General features: G+C 41.6%; 1 protein-coding gene across 1 annotated transcript in view; it reads right to left on the bottom strand.

The window, feature by feature from the left end:
* Positions 1–387: 387 nt before the first annotated feature.
* Positions 388–21,251, bottom strand: part of ACSL3 (acyl-CoA synthetase long chain family member 3) — a 30,661-nt gene continuing 9,797 nt past the window's right edge. The window contains exons 3-14 of the mRNA XM_054385954.1: positions 17,833–17,942; positions 16,137–16,275; positions 13,577–13,727; positions 12,881–13,004; positions 12,557–12,628; positions 11,611–11,750; positions 10,775–10,947; positions 8,940–9,014; positions 6,904–7,095; positions 5,247–5,361; positions 2,228–2,385; positions 388–975 (exon numbers count right to left, since the gene is read on the bottom strand). Coding sequence (XP_054241929.1) covers positions 812–975; positions 2,228–2,385; positions 5,247–5,361; positions 6,904–7,095; positions 8,940–9,014; positions 10,775–10,947; positions 11,611–11,750; positions 12,557–12,628; positions 12,881–13,004; positions 13,577–13,727; positions 16,137–16,275; positions 17,833–17,942 — 1,613 coding nt within the window. The 3' untranslated portion in view covers positions 388–811. The remainder of the gene's footprint in view (positions 976–2,227; positions 2,386–5,246; positions 5,362–6,903; positions 7,096–8,939; positions 9,015–10,774; positions 10,948–11,610; positions 11,751–12,556; positions 12,629–12,880; positions 13,005–13,576; positions 13,728–16,136; positions 16,276–17,832; positions 17,943–21,251) is intronic.

The following is a 21,251-nucleotide window of genomic DNA, read 5'->3' as shown; positions in this document are numbered from 1 at the left end:
CTATCAGCTCCAGGCAACTCAACTACTGGATGAAACGGTTGTGAACTAGCTAAAGTTTGAAAGATGATTTTTAGGTTCCATGTCTGCTGTGTTAATGGTATCCTTTGTATTAAGCTTTAACTAACACCTTCAAGAGTACCTGTCTTTATGCCACAGCTGGCTTTTCCTTCCCAGATGATAATCAAAGCAAGTATTAGGCACAAATTGACAGTGGATCACACAAGCTGGAATGCCAAACATGTTGTCCCTTGGATTCACACAGAAGAATAGCACAGCAGCAAAAATCCTGGTCCTCTGATCCACAAGGATGTCCTTACAAGTGTTTTCAGAATGTCAGCACATCAATACCTTCTTACCATTAAATAATTGTTTAAAAAAGGCCTCCAGTATAACCATTTCTTATATAGCCAAGTTCTCTCTATATACATCCAAATTTTCAAAGATGCAAATAAAACATTGTACAGGATTTATAAGTGTTGAAGAACTTGAGGCTTCAGAGAATTGCTGTTTTTTCAAAAAGACTCAGGGATAAGTCCACGGGCTGAGAAGGTAGAAACAAATGAATGGATGAAACAAAACAAAAATAAAAAAAAGGGGAGACAAAAGAGAAATTTGCTGCCAGAAGGTTTTACTAAACTCGCCAGTCATCGTGGTGATGTCACCAGAAAGAAGAGCTGGAGCTGCAAAGGAGAAACGGTGGGTGGTGTGTGTGGCTCCCAAGTGTTGAGACAGGCAATTCAAGTATTTCCTAGTTGATCCAAGCTCACTGTAGCCAAGTGGTGCGGAAGGAAAACCAGAACCCAGAAGGGGACTATTTGACGTTCCGGCCGTACATTCGGTCAATGTCCGTCTGGTAGTACGCCGTCAGCTCCTTGCGCTTCAGCTTGAAGGCATCTGTCACCAGACCAGTCTCAGGGGTCCAAGGATCTGGGCTCAGACGGATTTTTACTGGTATCTCAAACTTCTCCAGATTGGCTGTGGAAAGAAACATCGTTATCACAGAACGGCAACAGAACCGTTTCTCTACCGTTAAGCACAAAAGGAGGAACCATGTTCCCTCGCTGAAAAACATGTTGAATGCAAGCAGAAGTGCTCCTTGAATTCCCCCCATGGCCAGCTTTGAAAAGCACCACTGTCACCAGGAGAGTGACAGCAGCCACCAGTTCTCCAGTTTCCACAGAAATACTGAAATACGCTTCAGTTTTTCAGGCAGCTGTGCTGCTCTCTAACTTGGGAAAAGCCTCAGTGCATGGAAGTGACAGTAGCAGAATCACAGAATCCCAGCATGGTAGGGATTGAAGGGGCCTCTAAGGATCTCCTAGTCCAACCTCCCTGCTAAAGCAGGGTCATGCAGAGCAGATGGCACAAGAAGAGGGCAGACATTATTATGAAAGAGCCAACAAAAAGATCACTATGCCACTGTTTAATTCTGCACCAGAACTGCTACACAATCTATGAGCAACTGGCATGAAGAAGATGCAGCTGAAGGGAAATGTAATAGACACTGAAAAACTCTCAGATGCAAGTCAGGAGTTGAGAGGGGGCTGGAACCCCTCTGCTGTGAAGACAGAGAGAGCTGAGGTTGTTCAGCCTGGAGAAAAGAAGGCTCTGGGAGAGCTTGCAGTACTTACAGGGGGCCTATAGAAAAGTCGAGGACAATCTTTGAAATGACACTTGTTGTGACATGACAAGGGCTGATAGTTCTAAACTAGACTAAATAGAACCAAGACATTTTTTACACTGAGGGTGATGGGACACTGACTCAGCTTGCCCAGAAATGTGGTAGAGACCCCATCCCTGGAAACATCACGAGTCAGGTTGTTCAGGACCCTGAGCAACCTGCTCTGGCTGAAGATGTCCCTGCTGACTTCAGGGGTTGGACTAGATGACCTTTAAAGGTTCCTTCCAACCAAACCATTCCATGGCTTCTGTGATTCTATATAAAGGGGGAACTGAACTGAGCTTATGTTTGCCCTGTTGGTTTTTGGTTTTGTTTCTTTTTTTTTTTTTTTTAATTCTTTCCTCAGCAGATGCACACAGTAAAAAACCCCAAATGCCATGAACCAAAAGGCCTGACCCAACTCATGTTTGTTATTGGGAGTGTTTTTGTATAGAAATGTCACTTCATGTTGTATGACATAAGCATAGGCCTTAGAAGTGTCTTCCTGAGCACGTATATCTGTTTCACACCTATTACAGTCCACAAGCTACCCACCCAGCTACTCACCTGCCATGGCAGCCTCAGCCAGCACCTTCAGTACTTCTTTCTCCATCTCAGGACTGTTACAGATCTCTTCCCAAGTTCCTTTAAATCCTTTCTTTCGAGCTAGTTCTACAAGCTCCTTTTGATTTGGCACAACAAATCCAATGACATAAGAATGGAAACTGAGAAGCACAATGTACTTTAGTATGAATTCTGTAGAGTTAAAGCTTCCAAAAACAACATTTCATTTTGGATAGTTTACATCACATACAGAGATATTGCTCTTAACTGTTGGCTTTTGTTCACCTGATCATCTCTCTGCAACAGGACACAAATTACCTTTTTTGCCTGCTTAGAAGTATGTAGAAAGAGAAGGAACTTACCTTACAGCAAGAGGATTGCTTCAAGGTGTGCTGTCCATATGCATATTCCACTGTGTCTCATGCTCAAAGCTTTGGGGAAGCAGCACCCATACGATGTCAATTCACCCTGCCTCTCCTCATCTTTTGCATCCCGGTATGAAGGCTGGTGCGTGGCTTCCCTACCTCAGATTCCACTCAACTGCAGAATCCAGTTACTGTAGAGGAGTAGAGGACTGCAGTGAAGAGGGGTTGGAGAGCAGGTTGTGGAATGAGCATATGCACAACACATCTCAAAGAACGCCTGCTTGTGTAAGGGAGGTGACTTCTCTCTCTTTCAAGCGATTGTCCATACGCTCACTCTACTGCTGGCAATGTTTGCCTGCTCCTGATATGCCAAGAACACATGAAGCTGTGATATCAAAGTGTTTGGAAAACACTGGAGCACAATTTGCCCTGATACAAGTATTCAAGATTTTTCAGATGGTGTAAAGGGAGAATGTGAACAGAACCTCCATGTTCTAACAAAGCATTTCACAGAACTGGAGTGCTAAAACCCATCTCTGAAGACCACAGAATCACAGAAACATTCAGGTTGGAAAAGACCCTCAGGATCACCAACCGATGTCATCCATGTTTGTCCCTGATGTCCCCAGGGACAAACAACATACAGAAGTTGGCTGGGTAAGCCTCAGACTCACAGTTCATCTAAAATTCAGCCTCTTGAGTAGAAGCATACTTCCCTCTGGACAAAAGGGTTTACCCAACTGTGCTTTTCCTGGAAAGAACACCTTGGAGCTCACAGCTCATGGAACACGTAACTTTTCATTCTGTACCACTAAGTCAAATCTTCACTTGTTGCAGTTCAAATGCTAAAGCACCATTTGTCTTGAGCAGTATCTTGAGGACTACATCATCTCTCTGGAGCAGCTACTTCCCTGTTCACTACTGCTCCTTCTGCAGATCTTTTAAATTTGTTAGCTTTTCAGTCTTGGAGGCCACAACCACAGCACAAAGGATGAAATGTTCAGAATTTGGTCCTCAGGACCTTCTTAACATGAAGATGATGACTAAGGGATTTCACTGAAACATCTCTCTACACTCAACATTCTCATTCCCTTGCTGTGCTACAGATTCCACCCAAGTCGAGACAGAACAACTACAAATGAAGGATTCACCTTGCATATGAGATCACCCAGGCAAACGATAAGGAGAGACAGGATTTAAAAGAAGTTAGAGGCACTGCTAACAAAAAGTTTGAGCTCATACTACTGAGGTAAATGTATACCCACAATGAAATGTGCATATGGACAACCTTTCAGAGAATCCGTATTCCGTGGTTGCTTATGTCAAATTACACATAAAAGTATTAAGAAGAAATATGGCAGCAGAAAAACCAAAACAGTTTTGAAGGTATTTGGGCTTTGTTTATAAATTGCCTTTAAATTATCTATTTTTTTAAGTAACAGACAAGACAAAGACTAATAGCCATGTGCCTGGCTGACATGCACTTCAACCTACAATGCTATATTGAGCTGGTTGAAATGAATGCAGAATTTGATGTTACAATTCCAGTAGTGACCTAGAACAGCAGAAACCACCAACTGCAGGAGCCACTTTCTCCACAGACGATGTAGAGCATGCTCAGAACAGGCACATAACGGCAGGCAGGCAAAGCAAGCGAACATGAGATTCGCTCAGCAGGTCAAAACCACTTCTCAGCAGTGATATGCCCAATGCATGGTAGCCCAATGATCCAAAACTGTCAAAATCAAAGTTACAGGACTACTGCTATTAGTTAACATCAAAAAAATAACACAGAGAACCAGGTGAACAAACCAAAAGTTAATTTTCTAGCTATTACCACTGAGCAATTCTCTGGTACGCTTTCCCTCGCCTCTTTCAACCAGTTATCAAGTGGGGAACATTTCTGATGATTCAGAAGCTCCAAAATTCCTTTCCAAACATCAAAATGACACCAGAAAACAGCCTGAAGTACATTTTTATCTCTAAACTTGCATTATGCACAGGTAGAAACTTAAGACATGTTTTAGCCTTTAGATGCCTGATTCAGCAGTACAAGTAGAAAGCAAACAGAAAGGACATCGGACCATCATTTATTAATTGTATGTTTGCACAGTATTTAGAGTTTTCACTCAAAATTCAAGGGTTCTGTTGGTTAAAGGGGCTGAACTATTTTTAATGCACAAGCCAGTTTCTGGGTTGTTGGTTCATTGTGGTTTTTTTTCCTCCCAATCTTCCTCTGAAGTACAAGCAGCACTCCCTCAGAAGAACAGACTACAGCTAAATATGACAAGGAACAAGGTGTCCTGGGGCATCTACAGGTAACAATACCTCAAATGGTTGAGTGATGTCTGTTATGAATGCAGGCAGAACTTAGCTGCTCTTCAGATTGGAGAAAAGGGAATGAAAGAGACTCATTCTTGGCATTTTCCAATGAATGATGAAAATAAATGGGAAAGGAAAACTAAACCCACTCATTTCAGGTGGTTTAGATTTGATAGAAAAAATTACTCAACTGTATTCTAAGTAAAATCCTTTTAAAATTTCACAAATCCTTTTAAAATTTTCACAAATTGAATGGCAAACAAAAAAGAATTCTGCTCTCTGCTTCAGTAGGACAGAAAGAACAAAGCAGTAACCGAGTGTCGGCTCCCTCTTACCTGCTTGCATATGCACAAATGTTATCTACCAGAGGAAGATTCTTCAGAGCTGCTTCTACTTTGCCCAGAGAAACATATTCTCCTGCCTGGAGTTTTACAAGATCTTTTTTACGATCTATTGAGGCAAAAAAGGAATTAAACATTAACAGCAGAACACAAAACTGTAGACACTGACGTTAAATTTCTCTGAAATGCGTGTGTATGAACTCCAAAAGCTAAGCTGAGTCCTGTTTGATGTTTCTGGTAACCATTTAATATCAGGTTTCCAGATTCATAGATGCATAGAATACTGGGTTGGAAGGGACCCCAAGATTCATTTAGTCCAACCTTTCAGGGAAAGAATATAGTTTAAATGAGATGGCCCAGCACCCTGTCAAACTGGCCCTTGAAACTGTCTAATGTAGGGGAATCTACCACCTCCCTTTGGAGTTTATTCCAATGTCTCGTATTTTGAATGGTGAAACATTTTTTCTGGCACGTAGTCTGAATATTCCCAGCAGCAACTTGTGCCCATTACCCCTTGTCTTTACCACAGGACTCTTTGTAAAGAGAAAAGAAAGTTTCCCTCCTCATGATAGCTGCCCTTCATGTACTTGTACGTGGTTATGAGGTCTCCCCCAAAACCTTCTCTTCTCAAGGCTGACCAAACCCAGATATTGCATTTTATCAATCTGCCCCCCACTTGAACACAAGACACATTTCAAGCCCGTGCATTTTCTGCCTTTAGAACAGCATCTCCTACACAACTGTGCTGGTGAGGGAATGGGAGACCACCAGGAGTATGAAAAGCCAGCATGTGGCTAGATGCACACATTTTGTGCTGTCTGATCCAGTTCTAAGGCAGGAAACAGCATTTGGTGACATTTTATTATTTCTTCCCAGGCAAATCCTTATTTGAAGGGCAACTGTCCATCTGTTACGTGAAAGAACAGCAGGAACCAAAAATTAAACCCAAATTACTTGAGGTTATTATATGCAGAGGTGCTCTTGCCCTTCCCACTTAGCTGCAATGCAGCCAGGAGCCCCTCTCCTTGGCTGTACATCTTCATGATGCTTTGTGTAACCAGGCAAGGTGTTTTTGTAGCTATCTGGCCAGCTTGCTCAACTGCAGTGAGACCTGAGACTCTTCTCATGCAATAAACCAAATAAACTTGGTTTTCAGGATTAAAGAGCACCCTGAATCACCTAGTGACCTTAAGAGACACCTGGTAGTTTACAGGGCACCTATTTCTGTGCCTAGAGGTGGCAAAGAATCACAGGCTTATGTACAACATCTTTACTTTAGTATATTTTCCCCTTGTTCTATACATTAAAAGGATATTCTAAGAAAATATTTTTAACAGACTTAATTCCCAATTTCATTACCAAAAGAGCCCTTTTACTGAATTAAATGCCACACTTACAGAATTGCTAAGATCTAAGGTGGCTCACCCAGCTCAATTAGCTGATATTTAACCCTCTAATTACCATCCAGTTTAATTAACAGGGTAGCTTAAAAATTAGCTTTCAAAACACTCAATCAAGTTTGCATGAACACATCAGAATTTCCCTAGGATACATGGAAGGCTTTTGACTCCATGCCAAGATTTTGGTTAATTACAGTATTTAGCAGTCCTGACAAAATTAACTATATCTTGACCTGAATTTATTAACTCACCAATAATTTTCAGACATCCATCATGCTGAAACTCTCCAATGTCTCCAGTGTGGAGCCACCTCTGCCCATTCTCATCAACAGTGAAATCTTTTTTGGTTCGAACTTCGTTTTTGTAGTAGCCCACTGTCACATTTGGCCCTCCAATAAGAATCTCACCTCTAGGATATGGTTTATCAGTGTTGTAATATCCACCTATAAGTAAAGTTTTTATTAATAAAAACTAAAATTTATTCCAAAGCAAGAATTTCTATTACTTCTGCTATTTAAATATAGATCTAAACACTTCAGGTAAGTCCTTTACTAAAGTTAAGTAAGAGAAGACATGGTTCACAGAATCACAGGTGGGGATTGGAAGAAACCTCTGGAGATCATCTAAGCCCAACTGCCCTACTGAACCAGAGTAACCCAAAGCAGCTTGCTCAGGATCACACTGACCAGATGGGTTTGGAATCTCTCCAGAGAAGGAGACTCCACAACCTCAGCCTGGTCCAGTGCTCCAGCACGCTCATAGGAAAGAAGATGATCTTCCTCACGATCAGATGAAACCTCCTTGGTTCCAGACCGTGCCACCCACTGCCCCTTGCCCTGTCACTGAGCTCCACTGAAAAGAGTTAGGCCCCCACCCTCTAGATATTGATCAGCATTAAGAAAATCCCCTTCTCAGTCTTCTCTTCTCCAGGCTAAACAGCCCAGGTCTCTCAGTCTTTCCTTGTCAGAGAGATGCTCCAGTCCCTTCATGATCTTTGTAGCACCCACTGGACTCTCTCCACCAGTTCCCTGTCTCTTGAACTGGAGGGGCCAGAATCAGACACAATATTCCAGATGTTGCCTTACTAGGGCAGAGAATATAGGGAGAAGAGAACCTCCCTCCACCTGCTGGCCGATTCTTCTCAATACCCCCCCCAGAGGACCATTGGCTATGAAGGCATATTGCTAGCTCAGGGGGAACTCCTTCCAAGGGTTTCAATTCTTTTCAGCACATAAACACTTAAGGCATTTAACAGTTGTGTTTACAAACATTCACACATGTGCAGAGGGCAAAAGCAAGCTCTCTGCAGTGTTTTTGCCAGGACTTACAGGCTCCATCAGTTTTATACCAGCTCTAATAGAAAAAAAAATGCAAACAAACCCAAAACAAAACAATGATAACCAACAAACCAACCACAAAACAAAACTAAACCCACAACAAATCCACAAATTTCACTTCATGTTTTAGGAAAGATAAAAGCCCAATACTATAATGTTTCCCATTAGCCCAAAACACCTTGAACTATTATGTTCTTCTGCTCTATAATACAGTGACAGGGAATCACCTAAATGCATTTCAAACTTCATTACGTATATTTTATTTAGCACCTATTAAGCTTCCATTCCACATGTCATTTAAAAAATAATTTTATTAATAGTATGATGAAGACTATTTTAAAGCCATTTCTTAATGGCACCAGGAAGTATTACACCATGTGCTTCAGCTGAGTACATCTAAGACACAGCACACAAGCCCTCTCTCCAGGACCCTTCTCTTCTCCAGGCTGAATAACCTCGAACTCTCTCAGCCTGTCCTCACAGCAGAGGAGTTGCAGCCCTTGGATCACTTTTGTGGCTTCTACTGGCCCTGTTCCAACAGGTCCACACCTCTCCAGTGCTGAAGACTACAGAACACGGGATAGCATTGCAGGTGAGGTTTCATCACAGCAGAGGGGCAAAATCCTCTCCCTCAACCTGCTGCCCACACTGCTGCAGATACATCCCAGGATACAGATGGTTTCTGAGCTGTGAGAGCACATTTCTGCTGTCCAGCTTTTCATCACCAGTACTCCCAAATGTTCCTCTGCAGGTCTGCGTTCAATCCCACCACCCATCAGCCTGTATTTTACCCAAGATCAAACTTTTAAGTGTAAAAGTAGCATTTAAAATTAAAAAGAAAAAAAAAACAAGAAAGTCTTTTCATGAGTATTCCTGAGCAAAGCCCACTAGAAAAACAGCTACGTGAACTTCTTAAGCACACTGTATTTTAACCACACAGAAATTCTTACCTTCTTCCCAGTTCCTTAACTTGATTTCACAACAGACCAAAGGTGCTCCCACTCTCCCTGTAGTGTAGTCCCAAACTGGAATATAAAAAGAGAGCATTAAAAAAAAAAAAAATAGAAAAAGCTCTTTTCATGCATCTTATTTAGTGAAAATTAACTGTTAGTGATTTCTGAACTTTAGTTCATAGAACAGAACTTCCAAGAAAACCCAATGCATCTATTAAAGTAATATGGATAAAATCCTTATCCTGCAGGAAGAAAAGATTGCTGCATTTAAAGGTACCTCCAGTGATACCAACACAGCTTTTATAGTGAGTTATCCATGTGGACTATGCTTCAGAAGTGGCACGAGAACTTAAGTGTTTGCTGGATTCTGAAATAAATAGCAATATTTGGTATCAATTCAGGCATTTGAGATTTTGATTCACTCAATCATAACCACTTCTGCATCTGGGCATCTTCCCAGAAGAGCATCATTGGAGACTACATCATTTGTATTATCGCCTCACCATCATTTTGTTTTCCATGCCACCAACAAAGCCATTTCCAAAGACCTCTTGGAATAAAAACAGATCAGAACAATTTATGTCTATCCCAGTATGGCTAGAACAGAACTAATTCTGTTCACAGATTTGCCTTCTCAGCTCAGTCTCAGTGACAGCACTTTCTGAAGTTCACAGCATGTTCTCACAGACAGGGGCTGCTTCTGGCAGTGAGAACACTGATGGTTAGAGTTGCTACCAAAGGTTGGGGTGCAGAAAGGCTTTTGCTTATCATTGCTCCTGTGCAGAACAAGGTCATTGCTAAAACTTGTGCCCTACGTTGAGGTCAGGAAGTAAGAGATGACACCTGCAGGGAGGAGCAGATAGGACAGGTGACCCTAAACTGACCAACAACGGATTCGATTCCGTTCCATGGACATCATACTCAGTATAAAGCTGAGGGATCACCAGGATAAAGCCCCTTCAAACAGCTGGTGTCAAGGACTCTGTCCTGCCCATAATCCAGCTCCTGAATCCAGTCTGGGACTTTCCCAGTGCCTGCCCCCAGCATCAGTGGTGACAGTGACATCATTGCCATCAATGCTTGTAGCAATAGACATGTTGGTATGTATCTATTTCTATTTCCTTCATTTTGTTGTTATTATTTCCATTAAAGCTGGTTTATTTTCTTTCCCAACCCATCAGTCTCTCTCCCTTATTCCCTTTCTGTTCTCTCTGGGAAGGGCGAGGGATTCATACAATGTCTGTTACTCATCTAGTGGCCTGCCCAGCCCTAACCCTTGACAATGGATCACCAAGAAAAATAACACATTCTATGATCCAGCATCATCTAGCAACGAGTTATAGATACTCCCCAGATCATGCCTATGTGGATTCACAGCACTGTCAAAAAGTAGCAGCATTGTTTCTGCCACCGCTGAATATGAAGAATGTTTTAGGACTAAAGGCAGCTAAACTCATTAGATTCTGTTACATGAAATTGGAATTTGGTGCAGGCTTTTTCACTCCATTCTTTATTTTCCTAATGCCTCAATATACTCGCCAAAATTTCAGATGCTATATTCAGCTCAACTGCTTAGGTGCAATAATGCCAAATTTGATCCCCATTCACACTGCTGCAGGTTTCTCTATCACAAATGAGAAATTTTATACGTAGGTGCCCTGCTGTAGCATGTTGTGTCAAAACTAGTCCTGCTATTTTCTACATTTGTAATTCCCAATAGCTCTCAGGATTCATTCATCGCTTTGGCAGCATGTGCCAAAGCAATGGACTGTCAGAAATGATAAACACACAGCACTCAGCATAGATCACAGGTGGAATGAACCAGTACTAACCTTCTGTGATGGTTCCAGCTCCAGCTGACTCTGTTAGTCCATATCCTTGTCCTACAGGGCAGCAGAAACAAATGTTCATGAACCGCTGGGTTGCTGCTGAGAGTGGAGCTCCTCCACAGAGCAGGACGCGAATTTTTCCTCCTAGCAGCATTCGGACTTTCCGGAAAATAAGGCTAAAATACAAAGATAAGAGTGGGTGTTTGAGGCTTACAGAGAAAAATGAGACTAGCTAATTTATATCTGAACTGAAAGTTTCCACCCAGCTGAAAGCTTCTGCCCAACTTTTTAAAAGTTTTCCTTGAATGCTGTAAAAGCATAACTAAGTCTCTAAGGTTTCTAAGCTTGTTTCTACATTTCGATTTGAAGACAGGCTAAAAGTTTCTGTTAGATTGAATAAGACAGTGAAGTTCTGCAATTTTCTCCTCCAAAATAATTTTAGTAAGCTGTACAGATTTTGCAGTTCAATCATTCTTTGTCTCTGGGAGTTGGGCTCATTGATCCTTATTGGTTTCCTTCCAACCTGAGATATTCTATCATACACCTCTGTGAAAACATCAAGTCTACAGGTCTCTAGAGGAACAGACTTCCCATTTTACCCAGGAATTGTAAAATCCATTCTTAAAGTCCTGATGAAAACAATGCAATGGGTATAAAACTCCAATCAGTTAAATGGGAGTTAACACTCGAAGTGTATCAGTAAATGTTCAAAATCATCACAAAAACTACTAATTTGCTGTTTTGATTTACATGTAATCACAGACCTGTTCATGTGCAAAGTGTCAACATGAAAACAGGTTAAAAAAAAAAATCAGATACTGCTCACATGGTAAAATTACCTGTCACAGAGTGGGGTAGTATAACCTTTGGAAATCTGTTCCATTTTGTAGTTGTAGGCCAGTATAAACAGGTTGCGCTGGAAAGTGGTCATTTCATTCACCTTGTTCATGACGTTTTTGTAGATCCGATCCATAATTTCCTAGTTACACAAAAAGATTAACTTCAGAGAAACAAATCCTAAATTCTGTAGGAGAAGGAAATTATCATCTAGAAACTCTAAGCACATTTCAGATGACAACCCACTCCCAGGATTCTTCCTCTTCCACTGCTAAGAGACAGCAAGATATCTACCAGCAAGCAAACATCTGGGGAGGAGCACAAATTAACCTGAAGCTGCCAGCTATCTTCCCTCCATTCATTGACTGTATGACGAGCTACAGATGACTGAAATGGCAATCTAATCCCCATAGCTAATTAAACTTTGAAAAGTGTTGATACTCATATGATGATGAATGTTTACCTCCAACACACAAATATTTTGTGCTAGCTTAACATCAAAGGCTCTACCTTTTTTATTTAAGTAAAAGGGAGAGCTTATTGTGGCCTCTCAGTACTTAAACGTGGCAGACTTTTTAGCAGGGCCTCTTCTGTCAGGAAAAGAGGTGATGGTTTTAAACTAAAAGAAAGGAGAATTAGGCTAGACAGAAGGAGGATGTTTTTTATGCTGAGGCTGGTGAAACACTGACCCAGATTACCCAGACAGGCGGAAGATGCCTCATCTCTGGAACTATTCCAGGTCAGCTTGGACAGGACTCCAAGCAACCTGGTCTAGTTGAAGATGTTCCTGCTCCTGCAGTGGTTGGACTAGACCACCTTTAAAGGTCCCTTCCAGCCCAAACCATTCTATGATTGTACAATAAATGACAATTGCATTAATTTAGATGTTAAAACGTGAATTATGAATTACATTTGAAAAACTATTCTTAAGGTCCTTCAGTTACTTACTGGGACAGCTGCCATTAGGGTCGGCTTAAGGGTGGTAACATCACCTTTGCTTCCTTTCTTTATTTTAGAGGACTAGAGCCAAAAAAAAAAAAGCTTGCTAGCAGACAGATTCACAATTTTCAACATGAGAAACAAACTGACACAGCCCATCGTTACAAATTATCCTTTTCATTTATATTACAACAATTAAAACCAGTTCATAACCACCAGTACCCTGTCTTGTCAATTGTAGAAAAGAAGATTTGTTACAGTATTTTAAGAAGATCTGATGTCAGTAATAATATTTTTATTTTTTTACCCTCTGAGCTAACACCTACAACATACCTGGTCAGCTAATGTCTGAGGTGAAGAGTAACCAATGGGGCACCCATGGGACAGACACACCAGCTCAGCACTCAGCTCCAGGACGTGGGCAAGAGGCAGATAGCCAATATAGATGTCTTTTTCCCTGTAAAGAATTTAAAGGATAGGGGTTTTGTCATACCATTAGAGCCCTCAGGGGAGTGATTAAATTTACACAGAGGAAGTGGAAAAATGCCTTTGTGCTGGAGAAGGCATTCCAGATAAAATGGGGTTTACTTCAGCAGTCATGTGCTACACACTGTAGGCTCAAGGCATGAATACAAAGCATGATGTTTACTCATCCAAGACAACTGTGTGCTATGGCTGCAAAGACAACTCCGTGGACGAGATGAAAAACTACACCCAATGGAAAGAAACTACAGAATTTTACACTAACCAAAGAAAGTACTGCTTAGGGAAGCTTTCAGCCCCTCTAGTGCAAGGCGGTCACACAGGCTTTTGTGTCCTGGTCTGGCCCACACACAGAAGACGAGAACACAAACAGCACATGAAGTAGTCATGTCATTTAATGCAGTACTGGGAGATACTCAGACATCAGTGCACAGACTGGTGTCACAGACAAAGCAGTATACAACAGGTAAGAGTTTACACAGTGATCCATCTAAAATTACACACAACTACGTGGCTACTTGCTGGGAAGCAGCTGTTGGTACATACCCCAGATTTGGAATCCTCTCAGCCATTCCAGTTATCCCAGCGATTAAGTTGCAGTGGGAAATCATCACTCCTTTGGGAATTCCTGTGGATCCACTCGTGTACATGATCACTGCAATGTCAGAGGGCACAGGCCTAGCCTGCTGCTTGTTTCCTGTAATTTGTACTGGAAAAAAGAAGAGTGCATAACGTGTGGAGAGCCCATCAGGCTGCAGATCTGGTATACCTACATATTTCAGCAAGAATTCTGATGTAACACTTCATGATTGCTGCGCTATTACATTTTGCTTTCACAGAATCACAGAATTGTTTAGGTTGGAAAAGACTTGTTAGGATGAAGTTCAACTGTTAACAAAGCACTACCAGGCTGCTGCTAAACCATGACCCTCAGCACCACATCTACATGGTTTTTAAATCCCTCCAAGGATGGTGACTCCACCCGGGGTAGCTAGTTCCAGGGCTTGACAACCCTTTCAGGAAATAAACTGTGACTAATGATGAACCTAAAGGTGCAAAAAACCCTTAAATGCCCTCACTAAGAGAAGGAACCTCTTTGGATTAGCTGAGCAATACTTCCAAGTGATTGTCCTCATTTACCACAGCACCACCTCTTCTATCATGTCTCCCATATTCCTGCAGAGGAAAGAAAAATAGGCAGAGCTTCTCCAGAATGCCACTGAGAAGCTATGTGTCAGTGGTTCCACATTGCCACAGCGTCAGTCCCCATCAACAACCTATTTTCTCATGTGCTCCCACACCTGCAGCAAGGAACTTTGAGACAACATGAGGTCAAATTTCTATAAATATTTAAAGACAATGAAAGAGGAAAACAGGAAAACAATTGTGTTTGTTCAGCAAAAAACCTGCTGAACGCAAAGAGTGAAACAGAGACCTCAGTGCCAGGCAAGATCATCTTGGGGGCAATCACAGCACACCTGCAGGACGGCCAAGTGATCTGACCCAGCCAACATGGATTTAGGAAGGGCAGGTCCTGCCTCACCAACCTGATCTCCTTCTATGATCAGGTGACCCGCCTGGTGGACGTGGGAAAGGCTGTGGATGTAGTCTACCTGGACTTCAGCAGGGCCTTTGACACTGTCCCCCACAGCAAACTCCTGGCCAAGCTGTCAGCCTGTGGCTTGGACAGCAGCACTCTGTGTTGGGTTAGGAACTGGCTGGAGGGCCGAGCCCAGAGAGTGGTAGTGAATGGTGCCACATCCAGCTGGCAGCCTGTCACTAGTGGTGTCCCCCAGGGATCAGTGCTGGGCCCCATCCTGTTCAATATCTTTATTGATGATCTGGATGAGGGGATTGAGTCCACAATTAGTAAGTTTGCAGACAACACCAAGTTGGGAGCTGGTATTGATCTGTTAGAGGGTAGGAGGGCTCTGCAGAGGGACCTTGACAGGCTGGACAGATGGGCAGAGTCCAACAGGATGGCATTCAACAAATCCAAGTGCCAGGTGCTGCACTTTGGCTACAACAACCCTGTTGAGGCTGAGGAAGCTGGGGGTGTTTAGCCTGGAGAAGAGGAGGCTCAGGGGTGACCTTATTGCTGTCTACAACTACCTGAAGGGAGGTTGTAGCCAGGAGGGGTTTGGTCTCTTCTCCCAGGCAACCAGCACCAGGACAAGAAGACACAGTCTCAAGCTGTGCCAGGGGAGGTTTAGGCTCGAGGTGAGGAGAAAGTTCTTGACAGAAGGAGTGATCTGCTGTTGGAATGCACTGCCTAGGGAGGTGGTGGAGTCACCATCAGAATGGGAAAATCATCTTTTTAAAGACATTAAGAGGTTGGGGGCACACCTGCCATCCCTCTGAACATTAACAGCAGATGGATTAATCACCCACCCTACTCCTAAACCAAGACTGAATCCCATGTTCATGTGCCTTTGTGAAAACACGAAGAACAAGAACAACATTTTAGATACTAGCTTTAGCAGCTCCTCAGAACCAAGAATAAAAAATTTTTGATGACAATAGTTAAAAAAATCCTCTGGAATTTTAAATTCTCATTCAAAAAATGTTATCTAGATTGCAAATACATTAAGTTTACAGCAGATTATTATATTTAGTGGATATATATTTTCAGAAATGCAACAGAAGTGATCAAGTTCCATCAGATTTAAATGGCTAATTTATATTTTGTTATTTCTGAATTGAACAAAACTTAACAGTAATGAATTACTACTATCTTTTGCTCTAAGGCCCACAATAATTTTTTCTGCCTGCTATGAACAACCTGCTTTTAATATGCAACCATAGAAATCCTTTTACATTTCTATCCTGGCAGGCCTATCCTAAAAATTATTCTTCAACATGTGACACTTTGTTGTGGAGAAGAGAGATTTTATTAAAAGCATCTTGCCCTGTGGAAAACCACACTCCAAAAATCTAACTGCATCCAAAATAAAAACCCAACAGATTGTACTTAAAGAAAAAGCAGATTGATAAAAGGTTAATCGCTGCATAATTTTTTTGAGATCTACTATTCCTCCAAGTTTGCTCAACAGGGTCAAAGTAGGACACCAAATGAGATGATGCAAGCAGAAGGAAGCGAACCTACCAGGACCTGCCTTAGCCCCCATGGCTTGCACAGAAGCCATGGTGTGAATAATGACACCCTTGGGGAACTCAGACCATGTTGTTGGCTTGCCATCCACAGTAATAATGTGTCGCAGGAGTGGAACTTGAGAAACAATTTCCTGTGGACACAAACAGGAATCAAACATGAGGTTTATGCCAAGAAAAACAACAAACCCACCCACCCGAAACAACTAAACGTGTCTGCTAATCTCATCTATACAAAAAACTTCAAACATTGATATAAAATACCCAAGTATTTAAAATATCACAAGATGAACCTGTCTAGCTCAAATAGCTGCAAAGCTTTAAACCTTCCACATTTACATTTGCAGGACTGGTTGAATTTTCCACCTACAAGTCCAAAACCTTTTCCAACCATTTATTGAGCTGCATCTTATTTCAAGCAAAGCTCACAAAGACCACCCCAATGACTCAAAGAGATAATTGACTTTCAACTCTCAGAGAACACTGAAAGTACTCTCAGTATATGCACTGAAAGTACATTCACTATAGGTAAGTTGCTCCTTGATTAAAGGATCTATTCATTTAAATTTATGTAATTAAAATTTGTATATTTAAAATACACAACAGGTAGAAAAGAAATAAAATGTGGAGAATTACAAGTTAAGCACTAGCTAAGCAAAATGTGACTCCTAAAATACTTATCGATGTTCACAGAATATTAGGGGTTGGAAGGGACCTTTAAAGATCATCTAAATCCAAACCCCTGCCAGTGCAGTATGAACCCAGTGTAGGTGCCAGATTATCAAATGCCAGATTATCATCTCTAGCAGACAAAAAAAAAACACCAGAACAAAACATTCTCTTACTGCAAGCTGAAATAAATGTGCATTGTATACACACTGTCACCACGTGCAGTGTATATATCCTGTCATTCTAGTAATTTAGTAACAAAAGTTTTGGGAAATTGTCATTCAAAATTCAGCAACAGCACACAGGTTTAAATTAAAAATTCCCATATGTGACAGGTCTAGTTTCCCCAAACCAGCTAATGATGAAACTTGTGCAGATTCATTGTTCTACTTATGTATTTCATCTGGGTCAGTAAGTCAAAGATTTTTTGGCTGCTCTCATGTTTAATAAGCTTTCCCCTGCAGTGGAAAACTGCTCTAACTCTACCAGCACCCATCTCTAGATTTTAGGGCCATTATCTGCTGGGAAAACATCCAATAATAAATCAGGAGGGTGATGACATTTAGCTGTTTATATAGAAACACAGAATGGTCTGGGTTGGAAGGGACGTTAAAGACCATCTAGTTCCGACCCCCTCACCACAGGCAGGGACACCTTTCACTAGATAGACAGTTTATACACTTCTCTGTTCCTCCCATTTGTTACTACTGTTACATTTCTAGGCATTAAATCCACCCAGAAATCACAGCATTTTTTTTTTGTAAAGGTGTTGTTCCAGGCACCACTTTATCTTCAAAAGTGCAAACTGCTCATCCTGTTCTCCAGAATCATTGAAGAGCCTCAATCCCTCTGAAGACTAACAATCATTTTTGCTGTTCATGAAAACAGAGGCATAAATCTTACTCTAAAAAGTGTCTGACCTAGAGAAAGGCAATAAATCATTGCTCTGTACAATGGAACCAGCTCTCTTCACACTAAGAAACAGCTACACTGGAAAAAAAGACAAAGAAAAGTTTTCTGACCTTCAGTTTTGTTTGCATCAGTTCTTTACTTGTAATGATGGTGGTCACCTCTGTTTCGTTTAGCCCATGTACTATTGCTGGGCCTCCCAAAGTAGCATACAGAGTTACAACTGAAAGAGAAAATGGGGGAGAAAACGGTGAATCTCACATTAATCTTTCAAGTAAGGTTTATGACATGAACCTATTACAAGCTAGGCAAGGCAGTAAAAAAAAAAATTGTCCACCAATATAAAAGGTGGTATAGTTTTGTGCTTCAGAAACTACATATTCATTTGAATACAGCATGATTTTTCAATTACTCCCAGAAGGAATAAAAAGAGTAACCACTGACTATGGAATTGTTCAGTGTTTCTCAAGGTCTCACCGGAGGTACCAAAACTCCATTACTCCATGTAATTCTTTGGTAGATCTACTCTTGTACCTTTGTGAATTTTTACAGAACCTCTGTACAGTGGCTGTTGGAAGGGACCTCTGGAGACCCCCCTGCTAGAGCAAGGTCACCCACAGCAAGTTGCCCAGGACTGCAATGTCCAGACAGGTTTGGAATCTCTCCAGAGAAGGAGACTCCACAGCCTCTCTGGGCAGCCTAGTCCAGGGCTCCAGCACCGTCACAGGAAAGAATTTTTTTGGGTGGAACTTCCTGTGTTCCAGTTTGTGTCCACTGCCACTTGTCTTGTCATTGAGCATCACTGGAAAGAGCTCATCTCCTTCATCTTGACTCCCATTCTTTAGATATTGATCAGCACTAAGAAGATCCCATCTCAGTCTTCCCTTCTCCAGGCTAAACAGCCCCAGGTCTCTCAGCCTTTCCTGCTCAGAGAGATGCCTCTCAGCCTCCATTTCACCAGTGTAAAGGCAAGTCTAAAACACAGTTTAACAGTCCTCTTGCACACAGGAGACAAACAGCTTTCACTGACTTGACTTCCCTTTCCAGGATTCACATGCTCTCTTACCAGCCTTTTATAACTGCGTGCTAGTAAATTACACTAACATCATAATACATGTCAGCAGCAGATTCATTCTCACACTCAGCAATAAATCTGCAACTATCACACTCTCCCATCTATTTAAAACAACGTAATGATGTCTGAGATGATTAAGCCTTCAGACACTGAAGTGACATCATGAGAATACAGAATAACAAGGAAAGATAGTTTTTAGGAAACTGACTACTGAATACAGGAAACAGAGGTTTTAAGGACAGCTCACTAGTGTCCTGGAGTGTTAAACCACAATTAGTTCACATTAAATATGATTTAGAAACTGTTAATTTCCTGCTGTTTTAATGGGAACTGAGTAAGAAAAGAGAAAAATAAAAAAAAGAAAAGGGGCATTGGCTTCAAAAGAATTTCCTATTTTCCAACAAGAGTGCTACACAGAGGCATGGCAAAGAAGTTGTCAGGTCAATCAAAACAGTCATTAACAATTGCAACATTGGTGCTGAAAGTTTTGTCTCATGAGGTATCAGAATGCCTTTGGTATTTTAGTTTGGATTTCACTAAATATTTAAACAATTATTCTAACAAAGCACCTTATTGTATGCTAGGGCTGTAACTACACAATGTTCACTGCAGAAAAAAAAAATTAAAAAAAAATCAAACTAGTGTATTCAAAGATTTGACACCCAAGGAGTTACTGGCCCAGTGCAGGACATGAAGGAAGAGCTCAAAAGCAGCTTTTTTGCACAGAGAAGTAAATAGTTGACCTCTACTTCTTTTTCCCTTGTTAAAACAGTCCATCAGAACTGTTGCAGGGCAAATGCACACGCACTGTGTTTTCTTTAATTTGGTGGGAGCAAAGTCCTGAAGAGTGCCTCTCCTCGTTCCCACGAGCTCTCCCTCCTCACGCCACTGACCCCTGTTACATAAACATTAAGCAGACATCCAGCTTCCCCCAGCCAGCAAGCACAACCGAAGTGATGCACCGCCCAGGAAGAGAAGGACAACCTCTGAAACCATACAGTCACAGACTGGGTTGGCTCGGAAGGGCCCTGAAATCAGGGGACAGCTTCAATGGGAGCAGGTTGCTCAGAGCCCCAAACAACCTGATCTGGAATGTTTCAAGGGGTGAAACAACTGTTTAGGTAGTTCATGGCCCATCTACAAGTTAAGTACATCAAGGACAATGCAGAGCTGCACAGCAGAGCCACAGAGAGGTGTGGATGTTCATATGATGTACTGATGTCATAAGGGAAAAAAAGCTGAGCAATGGACTCTGATCTGTGAAAAGCTTATTTCACACTGGCATCTAAAACCTTTTCAGGCAAATATCAAAGTTTAGGTAATTTTTTTCCTCTCCTTGCTCTCCTGAAAACATATGGAGAAAGCAATAGTGCAAGTGAGTCTTTGCTAGCTGAACTTCTGCCAGGAATACTTTAGACATCTGACAAAAAGAAAACCCTCAAAAATCAACAAACAAATATAACTTTTGCTTATTTCAGTGTAACTAAAATGTTAAAGTGAGTATTTTAGCACCCATTGTACATCATAAATAAAAAGGAAAATGTATCTTTAAAGGCTTCAGATGGACCAGTTCTGGCTGAACCACTTCTCTGCCCAAGCTTCAGGAGGGCATGAATGGAAAATGAAACATAACCTTTCCTATTTATTGCATTCTTTGGTTATACATTCATGTGTTTCATCTGCCCACGCTGGTGAAGAGCTCTTCACACAGATGAAGAGGAGATAACTTTGGAAGAAAATCTGTTTTCATGTTAGCTTTCAGCTTTGAACTAGCAATCCTGTTCTACCTCCTGTAAACACAAGACTTCAAACAATGCAATATTTGCAATCAAGTGTTTCTAATCGTAAAACCACTTGTGTGAATAATCCCTAACATAATTACGTTTGCCATTTTATTTCTGTATTAATTATTAGAGGAACTCCAACACTCTGCATGAAGCAGATGAACTTGGTCCTTTGATGTCAGTTCTAAGCACATACCTGATTGAATACATTCCACATTCCCAAAGAATGTCTCTACATTACTGAACTGTGAAACCTGTAAACTGAAAACCACTAACAGTCAATTAGCAATGTCTTGCCACACTGCTTCTTCAAGGCCAAGTGCCAGGTCCTACACGTGGGACACAACAAACCCTGAAATGCTACAGGCTTGGGGTAGAATGGCTAAAAAGCTGCCCTGTGAAAAATTACCCAGGAATGTTTGTCAATGCTAGCTGAAGATAAGCCAATGTGTGCCCAGGTGAACAGGGCAACAGCATATTGGATCTGCAATAGTGTGGCCAGCAGGGCTAGGGCAGGGTTTGATCCCCTGTGCTCAGCACTCCTGAGGCCTCACCTCAAATACTGCGTTCAGTTTTGGGTGCTCACTCTAAGAAGCACATTGAGGTGCTGGAGCATGTCCAGAGAAAGGGAACAAAGATGGCGAAGGGCCTAGAGCACAAATCTTGTGAGGAA

Source organism: Indicator indicator, chromosome 13 (genome assembly GCF_027791375.1).
Source record: "Indicator indicator isolate 239-I01 chromosome 13, UM_Iind_1.1, whole genome shotgun sequence".
Lineage (NCBI taxonomy): Eukaryota > Metazoa > Chordata > Aves > Piciformes > Indicatoridae > Indicator > Indicator indicator.
This window is presented reverse-complemented; position numbering and strand designations above follow the sequence as displayed.